General features: G+C 52.9%; 1 protein-coding gene across 2 annotated transcripts in view; it reads right to left on the reverse strand.

Annotated features, from left to right (window-relative positions):
- CRTAC1 (cartilage acidic protein 1) overlaps nt 1-14,023 on the reverse strand; it is a 133,934-nt gene that overhangs the window by 35,486 nt on the left and 84,425 nt on the right. For both annotated transcript variants that reach the window (XM_036438780.2, XM_045581970.1), the window contains exon 4: nt 3,449-3,585. In XM_036438780.2, the coding sequence (XP_036294673.1) occupies nt 3,449-3,585 (137 nt within the window). The remainder of the gene's footprint in view (nt 1-3,448; nt 3,586-14,023) is intronic.

A 14,023-nucleotide genomic window follows, 5' to 3' on the forward strand; every position in this document is an offset into this window, starting at 1 on the left:
GGTGAAGTGGAGGGGAAAGGGCCTTCCAGGCAGAGACAAGGTAGGGAAACCACGGCAGCTGGTTGAGTGGTGCTGGGAGGTAAAATGGAGGAGGTAGCGATGTTTGTTCCCTAGGGATGTGGACACCCTCTCGTTTTTGGTTTTCTGAGTCTCTCTCCTGCTCCCTGGGAATCGATGCTTTCCAAGCCTCTTTGCTCAAAGGGGTCCCTGGAACAGCAGCGTGGGTGTCATCTGAGATCACACCAACGCTAGAGCTCTCAGGTCCCACCCAGACCTGCTGAAGCGAGACCCCCTAGGTGACCCTATGCACACGGAGATTTGAAATGCACGGCTTTACAACGTGGCTTCATGTGAGGGGAGAACTGGGAGCGGTGGTTGTTGCCCCTCACAGGAGCTTGGCATCCGTGGGTGGAATGATTGGGTAAACAGCGAATAAATGGGGCCAAAGGGGAAAGTCACCATCGCTGTCTCGGGAGCCTGACCCTACCAGCTGTTAGCAATTTCATGCAGAAATGTGCAATTAAAGCCTAAATAAATTGAGATGCACTCTGCTAGAAATTAGGGTATTTATAAAATGCACTTATACCTACTTCAATGTATTGGGGTGACTAAGCTGGCAAACATAGGTGCATGACAGCTGCAGGAGATGGCAGAAATTCACGCGTGAACTTGAACACAGCCATTTTGGGAAGCTGAGATGGAGGTCATTCCAGGAAAAGGAAGATGTTTCTAGAGCTTTGGGTCTAGGACAGTAGGCCTCACCATTGAGCCTGACATGTGGAGGGCTTGTTAAAATGTGGATGTAGGGCTCCGAGAACTTGGGTTTCTAACAGGTTCCCAGGTGAAGCTGATGCTATTGGTCCAGGAACCACACTTTGAGAGCCAGCACCGCTGGTCCAGGGCTATGAGCCTGGGTCCTAGTCCAGGCTCACCCCCCTCACTGGCTCCTGGTCCTGGGGCAGATTCCTCACCCCCTTCCACTGCATCTCCTCACACGTTAAGTGGGGATCATATTCTCCCCGCTTCCTGGCAGGGCTGTTGAGAAGATGAAATGAGACAATGCGTGTGAGAGGTCTCTGGAAGATAAAAATGCTATATAAACATGAGGCATAATCATTATCGACCTGGGAATGCTTCTTGTAAGAGATTGGCTTTGAGTTGGATCCAGAAAGGCGGGTGAGTGACGAGGCATCTGGAGATGAAGGGCAGGCAGTGTTCCAGGTTTGGGGCTGAGAACAAGTGAGGGCTGTGAGGGCAGAGGGAGGGGACGGCAGAGGAGAGGGTTGAGGCTTGTATCTGGTGAGTTGGCCCTCAAACTTGAGCCTGCATCATCTTCACCTGTGGAGCTAGCTGAAACCCAGATGGCTGGGCCCTACCCCAGGATTTCTGATGCTGGAGGGCAGACTGGGCTGGAGCCTGAGAATCTGCATTTGTAACAACGCTGATTCCGCTGGCTGGGGACCACACTTTGAAAAACCCTGACCAGGTAGACTAAACGGCTCCAGATAGGGTCTGGGGGGCTGAGGAAGGCGCAGGGTGAACACCATCATAGGACTTGTGGTTAGAAATGTGTGCCTGATACTGGTTCACTCTGAGGCAGGGCAGCTGAGGAGTGAAAGGGTACCTGATTCACTTTCAGGCAGGCAGGATCAATTCTTGGCTTTGCCAGCTGCTCTCTATGGGACCAAGGTCAAGTTGCTTAATGGTACCCAGGGATAGTTTCCATGCCTGTAAAATGGGGATACTGAGGGTCTCTACCTCATAGGCTTATTATAAGGATTTAATAAGATGATGCTTATAAGCCACTCAGCCCAGGGCTGGGCATGTTGTTAGTTTAATAAACGACAGTTATTATTGCTATGATTGCCCTCGCATTTTCCTACACCACGATGCATTCCTGGCTCTCAACCTCCAGGCTGGCGTTGACCTCTCCCTCTCCCCGCTTCCAGTTCCCAGGCCCCAGGGACTGCGCGGTGGTGGAGGACTCGGAAAGCAACCCTTCTGCTGGCAGCAGATGGGCTGAGGCCTGGGCTGAGCAGGGACTGAGTGAGCAGCTAAGTGCCCGCCTATTGTGCTGGTGCCAATGCCTTTTTTTTATTTTTTATTTCACACGGTGCCTTTGTCCTGCGGTTAAACGTGTGGGGTGTGCAGATGACCTTGTTAGGACAGAGAGAGCATCTCTTTGTGATTAACCTTCAGGCCCTCCCACCAGCTCTGAGAAGGCTCCCACCTTAGCAGAGTGTGGAAAACCTTGTTCCTGAAAGACGGAGACCGGAAGCCAGCAGGAGGCGGAGTCCAGGTCCCCAGCAGCAGCAGCCTCCTGGCACCTCTTAGACCCTCCCCACTCTCTGGGGCCCGCTCTCAGAGCTGCCCCCACTTTCCTCCCTCCCACCAGGCAGGAGTCCAGGTGGCACAGATTCAGGTCAGGGCTAAATGTGGCTTCACAGCCCAGCTTGGCTCCTCTTCTCAGCACCAGCTTGTTAAGAAATAAATATTTATACCTGGCACCTGCCTTCTCCCAGGTCCTGGAGCCCCTGCTGTGAAGGTTCACGCTGAATCCCCAATCCCCTCTGTGCCATCTCATTCCTGAAGCGAGCCAGCCCCCTCGCTTCTGCCCAGCCCCTGCCCACTCCGTGGAAGCTGGGCAGCAGCTGGGTCCCTCATTTAGTGACGACTGTTTTGTAAAGTCAAGGAGGGGGCGGCAGGGGCGCAGGTGACAGGAGGGATAAATCACCTCCACAGGACGCCTCCAGCTCTGGCCGAGGGCTACTGGGATGCATGCCCAGTGGGGGAGGTCCCCCAGGGCAGATGGCTGCAGCTGCTCCTCCTCCTCCTCCCCGCTGGGCCTTTCTCCCCTGTTCTTCCTGTAGGGTGGACCCGCAGGGCAGGAAAGTATTGACAGAGCTATTGATTCACGGCGGTACTTGTGCACCCTCCCACTCACCCACCCGTGAGCCCCTTTGTCATGCTTTCATGTGTTGGATAACTATTTACTGGGGGCCCTATAGCTCAACACTTGGCACATAGTAGGCACTTCAAATGTTAGTTGAAAGAATGAATAAGCACGAGGTTTAGAGCTAGGAGATTCCAATTCAGGTCCTGGCCACTCCACCAATCCATCTGGGTCAGCCTCTGCCTTAAGCTGGGCCTTGGCAACACTGTCCAGCGATGACAGCACCTGGCCAGTTGCCTCACTGGCTGCTGGGAGGGCCTCAAGGGAGAAAGGCTGTGAAAGTGCACTGTCACTCATCCTGCAAGTCTCAGTTGTTACTCCATAGCACCTACTACATGCAAGACACTGGGGCGCCGAGATGGTCCAGCCTTTGGCTCTGTTCTTTTGAGCCGCCCTCTGTCTGGGGACGTCTGCTTATTGGCTCCCTTCCAGCTCTCACATTGCTGGGTCTCCCCCACCCCCTGGCCCAGGTCCTCTGTGCACCCCTGAACTCACCGTCCTGTCCACACAGGCCACAGAGCGCCCGGCAAAGAGGCTGGCCACACCGCGGGCCACGTTGACCTCGTCGCTCAGGATGTCTTCCCACCTGCTGTTGCGGAACTTGAACAACTTGTCTGTGTAGGTGGCCACCCCTGGAGAGAGAGGGAGGAAGGGGAGGTCGGTGGGCCAGGGTCTCGGAGTACCTGTCACAGGGTTGGGGCCACTAGTGGAGAGGCCGTCTGCTCAAGGTGAACACTCTTGCCGTTCTCACTCAGGCAGGGAAGATGCCTGAGTTTGGGGCACTCAGGTATTTTCAGCTGAGAGCAGAGACTCTGAGGCCTACGAAAACCGCCAGCCTGGCCCCAGACACTATGGAAGTGACATGGCTGCTACTGTGTGTCTCAGATGAGCCTGAACATCGGGATGTCCCTGTCTGCATGTTCTCCTACGTCATCAGCACGGAGACCCGGGATTGCCACTATTTTAGGACCTAAACTCAATCCAAAATGCCTCTTTTTCCAGGAAATGCCCCTACACTCTCTGCTGGATTGCAGGGTCTGATTGGGGTCTCAGAAGAAACTGGGTATGTCTCCAATTCTGATCAAGGAAGGGGCTGGAAGTTTATCTCTGACAGGTCTGTTCCTTCACCCTCAGGGAACCAGTGGCAGTAGGATCAGCACCCTGCTCCCAGGACTGGTGAGTCCTAGAGGGCAGTGGTCTCCATCTTTTTGGGATCTTGATCCCCTCAAGAGCTGGGTGAAGGTTAAGGCCCCTGAGCACAGGGAGTCTGCATCACACAACATCCATATGTAATTGTAGGAGGTCCGTGGCCTCCTGAAGCTCCTCCTGGGGACATGGTGAGGAACTCTGGTGTGGGAGCTCAAGTCCTTCTGAGACCATGAAAGCAGAGCTCTCCCCTCAGCCCTCACTCTTGGTTTATTTCTTGCAAATGTGAGGCCCAGAGCATTCCTGTTTGAGGAGGGATCATATTCTACCCTTAAGGACTTGCCCGGGAAACACAGGAGAGGAGCAGCTGAAGGAATCGGGAAGGAAGCTTGGGGAAGGTGGACTTGGGGACAGAGCTCCTGGACTTGACTCTCTGGCTGGCCCAGGGGAGAGGCAATGGGCTTAGCATAAAGGGAAGAGTGTGGTGCAGTGGTTAAGACCTCAGGGTCTAGAATGAACCAGCCCAAGGCTCAGTCTCCGTTCCATCCAGATTCTACTTGTAGGTTTTATTGTAGTTCTTGACTTTGAGGAAGATGCTTAGCATCTCTGAGCCTCAGTTTTCTTATTGATATTTGGGGGTAACAAAAAATCCATTCAAACCCTAGCTGGTTTGGCTCAGTGGATAGAGTGTTGGCTTGCAGATTGATGGGTCCCAGGTTCAATTCTGGTTAAGAGCACATGTGTGCAGGAGGCAGCCAATCAATGATTTCTCTCATCATTGATGTTTTTCTCTCTCTCCCTCTCCCGCTCTGAAATAGATAAAAATATATTTAAGACAAAGAGGAAAACTGCATTCAAGTTTACCATAAAGAATAAATGTGACGATGCACATTAAAGGTTTAGCCTAGCACCCCCGAGTGTTATATATTAGCCAGAAATAATGATTCCAATTTCATAAGTGAGATGTTCTTAAGGTCCTTTAGGGACATAAGGTCTGCACTGCAGGGGTTTGTGAGAATCTGAGTGGGAATGAATGAATGAATGAATGACAATGAGTGTGTGAGAATAAGCAAGTGAGAGTGGGAGAGTGAATGTGTGAAGTTAAGGAGTGAGAGAGTGAGAGTGAGCATGTGTGAAGGGAGTGTGAGTGTGACAATGAGTGGATTGTGAAAGTGTGAGTATGAGTGTGTGTGGGTGAGGGCAGTGTATAAAGGACCCCTCCACTGGCTCTGCCCAGGAGAGGACAATAGGGTTTGCTCTCTGGGTGGCCTAACACCACAGGAGCCCACGGAGACTGGTGCATAGCTTGCGGGGTCTGGAGCTGGTCTCAGGGATGCCCTCCAGATTCCCGGGAGGGAAAGGCTCTGTGTGAGCAGAGCTGGAAGCAGGTCCGGGAGCCCGGCAGGTGTTTGCTCAGGTGGAGGCTCGGGCTGGGAGCCGCGGCGGCGAGCTCTGCGCAGAGCTGCTGTGGGTTGGGCAGGATGCTCCTGGGACAACTGCAGAGCTGAGTCCTGACAGAAGCACAGGTGCGGCTCTGACGGGGGAGCCTAGGGGCCTGGGCTGGCTCTTTCTCTCCTCCCAGCCTTGGTTTCCTCTATGAGAGTGGGGGTGACAGCTGTGCACCCTCCCCACAATGTTGCTATGAGAATTACAAGAGAAATCGCACTGAAGTCTGGCCCCAGGTCCGGCACCCCAAATTGCTTACTGGAAGCTCTGTACCCCCTCATCATAATCCCTGGGAGTCAGAGGCATTTAGAAATTTAGACTTTTTCCTTCCTGGTTTAGAAATGTAACAGTGCCACACACCGTTTATTACATAACACGCCCAGCAGGGACCAGGGTGGCACCCCATAATTAAGCGCATTAATATTTTTGCAGTGAAATATATGAATATTCACACCAAGTGGGATAAATAAAGCCATAAATAGCTCCCGTCAGCTCGGGACAGGTTTTGCTATCAGCTCTCATTTTCCTGCAAACTTACAGAAAGCACTTGAGGCTTTCAGAGCGGTCTGGATTTCAGGACAGCGGACAGGGACTGCGGACCCAGACTGCCATCCTGGAGGCTGCACCGGAGGCAGTGGCAGCCTTGTCATCGCTTCCTGGTGCCTGGGGGACCTCCCAGGGCCCTGCAGGCTGCCCGCTCTCCAGCCTCCCCCAGCAGCCAGTGACCTTTGCCCTTCTCTGTCAAACCAGGGCCCCTACAGACTCGTCCTTCCAGCTAGGCTAGTCCCCCCGAAGCCCCGGGGCTCCGTTTGACCACGGCCTGGGCCAGGTGAGAGAGCAGCTGACAGCAGGCAGCCGGGGCTCCGCATGGCTCTGATGGCCACTTCTGTGGGAGAAAGTGCTCAGTGGCCCAGCTCTGGCCTCAGCTGGACGAGAGGAGAAAAAAAAACGGGCCCAGGGTGGGTTCTAACCCCCTCTGGTTGCCTCATCGCTCCAAAGACGACATTTCCCAGAGTGTGCTTTGTGGAACCCTGTTTTCACGAGGTAGAAAAGACCCAGTGATCGCTGGAGTTCGGCGAAGACCACACTTTCCGTCCCCCTCTTGGAGTTCTCACAATGGAGGTGAGTCTATTAAAACTTGGAAAAGTCCTGCCATAAATTACCCGCATCGTTTTATTGAACCCCGCCTTTCCCAAGTGAGCTAGGCCACGGAACCCCTTTGTGCAGCTCATCCTGTCAGCATCCTGTGGAATGAGGGCTGTTCTGAGCAAAGTGCTGTCCTAGGGTGTTGCTGTCTGGCCAGAGGGGTAGGGCGTCCAGTGCTGCGAGCCTCTCCCTCCGTTCCAGCCTCCTGGCTTCCGGGCTGACCGGGGACGCCCAGAAGAATAAACTAATTAAGGTAAAATGTGCAGCAGCGATGCGGAGCCTTGTAGATCATAAATGGGAACGGCAAAATCAATGGCGGCCCTTCTGCAGGCAGAGGCCCGAGGCTTGGGCGACGGGAGGGATGGGAGCCCGTGATTTAGGAAGAGCAAACGCTCTGGCAGCTGCAACCTGGGTAATTAGGTGTGTCAGGAAGACAGATAAACAGCGAGCTGTGCGGGTCGATGGCACTGGCCATAAACACCCAGCGCTGGCCCCCCCGGCCCATGTCAGCACCTAATCCTGCCTCTGGCTCCTTGTAGCTGCACTCTGCCCTGGGTCCCTCACGGAGTCGGGGTGGGAGTAGGGGGCAGCTGCTCGGGAGAGGAGAGGCTGCTAGCTGCAGAAGAGAAGGGTTCTCCTGAGTCCCGGGGGGAGATGCTGAGAGGGCAGGGGCCTGAGAGAAACAGGAAGGGATTCAAGGGCAGGGCAGGAGGCTCTGGAGGTCACAGCCCTTGTGAGAGGCACCTCTGAGGACTTCCATTCCCCCCACCCCCCGACTTTGGCATCCTGGCATTAAAGGAGCCCTGAAGGTCTGAGTCCAATGGAACTGCCAGTGACTGTAGACAGCCAGTTGGGCAGGCCCAGTGGGTGAGACTCAGGTGCCCACCAGGCCCTGCTGAGTGCCAGCTGCTGTGAGAGGCCCCAGGGAAACAGGAGTCTCTGCCCAGGGCCCAGGGCACTTATGGTTCATTTGACAGCACGAGGGACAGACAGGTAGGGGAGATGCCATGGGATCGTAGCAAAACTACTACTACCTAACATTTCTACGCACTGTCTATATGCCAGGTATGCCACATATTAACCCCCAGTCAACCCCAACACAGCCCACAAGATGGGTCCTATTTTCATGCCCATTTTACAGGTGAAGGACCTGAGGCACAAGAGGCAACAGGACTTGCCTAAGATTCCACAGCTAGCAGAACCCCTCAGGGCAGGGCAGGACAGCGCATCCTGGAATTTTGGTGAAATCAGGATGGAATAGGGCAGCTCATGAGCCACATGCGGCTCTTTGGCCCCTTGAGTGTGGCTCTTCCGCAAAATACCACATGCAGGCACGCGTATTCAGTGTGACTGAAACTTCGTGGCCCATGCGTAGAAGTCGGTTTTCGGCTCTCAAAAGAAATTCCAATCATTGTACTGTTGATATTTGACTCTGTTGACTAATGAGTTTGCTGACCACCTGAATAGGGTACAGTGATCAGCGAGGGCTTTGTAATGGAGGAGTCACCTGAACGGGGACTTGAAGAGTCAGAGTAATAACAGCAATGGCTGGTTTATGGAGCACTTAGTATAGCCAGGCTTTACAGGAAGCATTCCTGTTTTACAACCATCATCTTGGCTACATCCTGTGGCCACCCTGAGAGACAGTGCACTTCATTTTACAGGTGGAAAATGGAGGGGCAGAGAGGTTAATTGGCCAAGGTCACAGAGCTAGTAAATGGCTGAGACAGATTCAAACCCGGGTCTGATTCCAAAGCCTACGCTTCTGAGCCTTGCACCGTATGGCTTAGCTAGGCAGAGGAGGCAGGCAGGGACCATAGACAAAGGCACAGAGGGGCACTGAGCTTGCCTAGAGAGGAGGGTCTGTGCAGGTGGAGGAGGAAGCATGGCAGGGCAGCGAGACCCCCCACTTCTAGTACTGAGGGCGGAGGGGCAGTTGGTGGTTTCTGATCTGGGGAAGACAGTGCTTCCAGAAGATTACCCTGGCAGTGGAGTGAGTGGTGGGTAAACAAGGGAGCAACTGATGGGATGGCCACTTCTGTAATAGCTCATGCCTGATGCAGGGTGATGACAGTGTGAGTGGAAGCGGTGCTGGGAGCAGGGAGGGCAGAGTTGGGTGTGGTGGGGCAGAGCTGGGAGTGGTCCACAGTGTGGTGGCAGGAACAGAAGCAGGGCCTTGGGCCAGCTGGGGGTGGCAGGAGCCCGCCTTCAGACAGCGTGCATTTCAGGTGGCTGTAGGGTGGCTGCGGAAGGCATGGTAAAGAGGTTACTGGCCATGAAGGATGGCAGTGTGCAGAGCGGTGAGGCTGGAGGAGGGGCAGAAGGGAAAGACCAGAGCCACAGACTGAGTCCCAGGGATCTGTTGCCTTTGAGTGGCTTTCCCGGGCATAGGAAGTCCTGGACATCCTGTTAAAATGCAGGATGGTTCAGTGGGTCTGGGGTGGGGCCTGAGATTCTGCGTACACATGAGTTTCCAGCTGTTGCCAATGCTGCTCGGAACACACTCCGAATAGCAAGGGGTAGGTACCCGGATGCGGCTGGACCCGGGTCTAGGTGAAGGAGCTGCTGGACAATGGGTGTGCTCGCTCTCAAGAGCAGATGGCTCGCCTGCTGAGTAGGCAGAGGCGGCTGGAAGTGCGTCCCGCCCCCAGCTCCCTTTCTTCTCCCTGGCACGGTGACTGACGCCTCCTCTCTGAGAGGCTACAAAAGCCCCTGCTGAAAGCCTAAGTATAACACAGAGCGCAGAAGCCATCAAAGAAAAGGGCGATAAATCCAGGCCCATAAAAATAAAAATTTTCCGCATTGCAAAACCCACCGTGAGCGAAGACAAAAGAAAAATGACAAACAAGGGGGAACTATTTGCAACTTGTATTGCAGATGGAGAGCGAATTTTCCTAATTTATTAAAGAAGTGTTACAAATCAATAAGGAAAAAAATGGGCAAAGGCTACGAGCAGACAAGAGATTCAACTGTATAAAAATATGTTCAGCCTCATCCATTTTAAGAAATACGAAAATCAAAGCTACACATAGGTACCAATATTTGCTATCAGATGGGCAAACATTTTAAAAAACGATGACGCACGGTGTTGGCGAGAACACGGGGAAGTGCTCACTTGCATCAGGGCTGATGGGATGTAATTAGGAATGTCCCTTTGAAGCGCAATTTGGCAATGACTATCCAAACGGCACACGTATATGCCTTTGATGTAGCAATTTCATTTCTACACACTTACAGAGAAACACCTGCAATTGTGGAAAATGGCCCGTTATACAAACTTATTGATTTGGTGGCTCTGTTTTTAAGGGCAAAAGATTGCAAGGAATCTAAGTGTTCGTCAATAGAGGACCTATTCAATGAGTGGAAAATCTATACAATGGAGTACTCTACAGCCATAAAAAATAAGACATCTCTTTATGTGCTGCCATGAAATAATATATATTTAAAAAAATGAGAGGCAGTACTGAGGAGAGCATCCTACTATTTGTGTAGAAAAGGAGGGAGGTATGTGTAGGTTGAAGACAGCACACTGGCAGGGACCATTCTCCTCAGAGGATGAATAAAAATGGACGAGGCAAGTGGTGGGACTCACAGCTCATGCCGATGTAACCCTCAGATCACAGGAGCAGGAGAGCTCAGGGCCCTGCAGGGCAGCAGCTGGTGGCCAGTGCAGGACTCCTGGGGGATGGGCTCTGACTGGGAACTGGAGGAGGCCCTGGGCTCCTGGGTGTGGAAGGAGGTGCTGGGACCAGCCTTTTCTCCCCCCTTTGTCTGCACGCTCTTCTATGTGGTGCTCACCAAGTCAGTATTGCCTGCAACACACTGGCTTGTATTTTTCCAGGTCAGTTCAGCCATAGCCGGTTTTCAGGCCCTGGCCTTCCTAGGATTGTGGTTAACCTTTCTCTGTTCCCTCCCTCTCACCCACTCTCCAACTCTTTTTTTTTTTTTTTTTTTTTTAATATATATTTTATTGAGTTTTTACAGAGAGGAAGAGGGATAGAGTCAGAAACATCGATCAGCTGCCTCTTGCATCCCCCCTACCCCCACTGGAATCGAACCCGGGACCCTTCAGTCCACAGGCTGATGCTCTATCCACTGAGCCAAACCGGTTTTGGCCACTCTCCAATTCTTAACCCCTGACCCATGCCCATCTGGAACCATCATCTGGGTGGCCAGCTGTTTACACTATGGTCCTTTTCTCCTTCTGCTCCTAGAGTCTCTCTTCCCCAGGGCCAGGAGGAAGGCCTCTGGAACCTCTGCCCAGGACACTGCTAGAGGCTCTGGCTTTCTTCATGCCACACGGTTAGAACAACCACTGCGCAGAGGGCATTTCTTCAGTCCCAGACACTATATGTGCCTTTCTTTCATGATCTCATTTGTTCACTTAAATGTATGTATTAAATGTTTACTGAGTGACATCAGAACGTTGGTCCTGGAGGTACAGCAGCAAACAGGAAAGTTTTCATACCTGTGGAGTTGAGCAGAGGCGAACCGCAAACAAATGCATGACATGCTTTCGGACAATGGTATGGGATATGAAGAGGAATAAAGCCAGGGGAGGGTAAAGCAGAGATAAGGGTATGATTTTAAGGTGCTCATCTGAGGAGGGGCCTGAGTGAAGGGAAGGAGTGAGCCCTGAGAACAGTGATGGGAAAAGCAAGTAAAGGGAACAGCATGCTCGAAAGCCTCGGGTGGGAATGCAATGAAGAGTTGCATTCCATAAAAGGAAGAGTGGGGGAAACAAGGTCAGAAAGGCAACCTGGCTCATGGCAGGAGGCGTTCTGTAGGAGAGGGTCAGGGCTTTGGCGAGAGTCTACGGAGACATTGTAGCTGAGCTTATGAAAAACAATTTTAATGTGTGTTTTTTATTGTTAATAGTATTATAGATGTCTCCCGTTTATTCCCTTTACCCCTGTTCTCCCAGCCCCTATCCACCCCTGCCAGGTCTTCACCACCCTGTGTCCATGGGCTATGCATATCTACATATATAAAAGGCTAATATGCAAAGTGTCCCCTCAGGAGTTTGACTGGGAGACTGGGAGTTTGATCGCTCGCTATGACATGTGGTGACCACAAGGGGTGGCACGGAACGAAGGAAGGCCCTGGCCAGCAGCCAGAAGGCCCCGATTGGCCCAGATTGCCGGACAAGCCTAGGGACCCTACCCTTGCATGAATTTTTGTGTACCGGGCCTCTAGTAAGCATATAAGTTCTTTGGTTTATCTCTTCTTGTCCCCCAAACCCCAAATCAGAGCTTATGAAATTCACATGATTTTTCCTGTTCTACAGATGAAGGGTTTGAGACTGAGAGAGATCAAATATCCTGACCAAGGTGCTCAGTAAGTAAAGGGAGGATCCCAGGTTATACAGACTGACTCCCTCGTGGCACTGCCAGGATGCAGGTCTCTGCCCTCTTCCAGGCACTCCAGTGCTGACGTTCCGAGGGCTGGCTGAGCGAGAGGACAGGGACTGTCCTGCCACAGGTCCTTCTAATGCTCTGCCACAACCTAACAGAGCCCCCAGTCATATGCCAGGGCAGGTGGGGGCTGGCTGGGGGCTCCTGGAGAGGATCTCAGGTTACCGCGGTGGGTAGGGTGGCAATGCCAGCTGGACCCTGGGAAGTGCTGACACAGCACAAATGTCCGGAGTCCACATCCCGCCCACTGTCGATGAATCAATTGGATCACTCAACTGAAAAATTAACTCAAACTCACAGACATCCCTCAACCCACAGAAGGTCACGAGGAGGTACACGCCTGAGCCTGAGGCTGTGGGGCACCATCTTCCTCACCCCCTAGCCCTGGGGGCCCAGCCCCAGCCTCTTTGAGGAACACTTGTGCCCTCAAACCCAGGAAGCCCAGGACCTTGGGCAGAAGAGTAGGGAGGACTCCATTTTGCCTGTCTCCCCTACTTTGTCCTCTGTTGGCAAAACCATCTCTCAGGCCTAATGGCTTGTGTCTTGTCTGTTCTTCTGGAGTCACTTATCAAGGTTTAATTGTGCTGTTAGGATGCTCAAGTTCTGGCTGGTCCGGAGGAATGCATAAAATGATCAAGACAGGGGTTTTGCCTTCAAGGAGCTTAGAGTCCAAGGTAGGGGTGTCGAACTCAATCAGAGAAGGGGCCAAAATCTAAAATCCAGCCTAAATCGCGGGCCGAATGGTTTACTGAACAGTCATAAACTGTCATTGTGATGGAAATGCAGCAGAGTGCAGTGATGACAGCGCGGTGCGGGCCACATTGCAAGGCCTGGCGGGACGGATTTGGCCCGCGGGCCTTGTGTTTGACACATGTGGTCCAAGGGGTTGGGAGAGGGGAGTCAGGTACCTAGGGAAATATAAGGTCATGTAGGGGACAGAGTGTAAACTTCCTAAAGGCAGGATTTTTCTGTTTCATTCACTGGGGCATTCCCAGTGCCTAGAATAGTGCCTAGCACACAGTAGGTGCTTAATAAGTATTTGTCCAATGAATGAATGCACGCATTCGTGAAGGAAAGGGGCTACGGTTAGGCTGAGCATGGAACTAAAGTGATTCTGGGATCGTGGCCCCCCTTCTCCAATACACATGGAAATTTGATAACTGAGTCCCATCCCCAGAGGTTTGGATTGGGCTGGACCGGGGTACCCACTGGGCACTGGGACTGACAAAAGCTCCCCAGGGGTTTCTAATGGCCTTGCACCACTGGCTCTAGGATTCACAATGGAAGAGGCTAAGAGAGTGGGAGGGGCTGCTGCTTGAGAGACGCCTGACAGGTCCGGTCCCAGGTGCTGTGCTCAGTGAGGAGGGAGGAGAGTCCGTCCCTTCCTCTGGCGTTCTGCCTGCAGAGCCTGTGCTGAGCACCCCCTCCCAGAGTTCCCCCTGTTTCTGTCTCCCTGCCCTCCAGCATCTTCCTGCGGACTCACCCTTTCCTCAGCCATCCCTTGCCGCTGCTCCCCTCCTGACATTGTCCCACATTAAAGGGTTGATCAGCCCATCAATTAATTGTGTCCTAATCCAATCTTGGCTTGGTTGGAGAGAGGGCAGTAAATCCAGCTGGGTAATCATGCCCTGATATTTGTGTAGGGATAATTACTATCTCTCAGGCCTCACTTGGTGGCAAGATGAGATGAAAACCCATAAAACACCACGAGGGGCTGTGGCTCATTGTTTCTTGGCGGCACAAGACTGGCGGTCAGCCAGCCAGCCCTGCCCGCCCCTGCCCCTGGCACCAGCCCCAACCTCATCTCCAACCTCATCCCCTCCCATTCATGCAACTGGCAGGGCTCAACATGAGAGGCAGTCTAGGATCTGGATCCTGGCTTGGGCTCCACAACCAGCAGGGCCATATTATGGGGCCT

Source organism: Pipistrellus kuhlii, unplaced genomic scaffold (genome assembly GCF_014108245.1).
Source record: "Pipistrellus kuhlii isolate mPipKuh1 unplaced genomic scaffold, mPipKuh1.p scaffold_m20_p_15, whole genome shotgun sequence".
Taxonomy (NCBI): Eukaryota; Metazoa; Chordata; class Mammalia; order Chiroptera; family Vespertilionidae; genus Pipistrellus; species Pipistrellus kuhlii.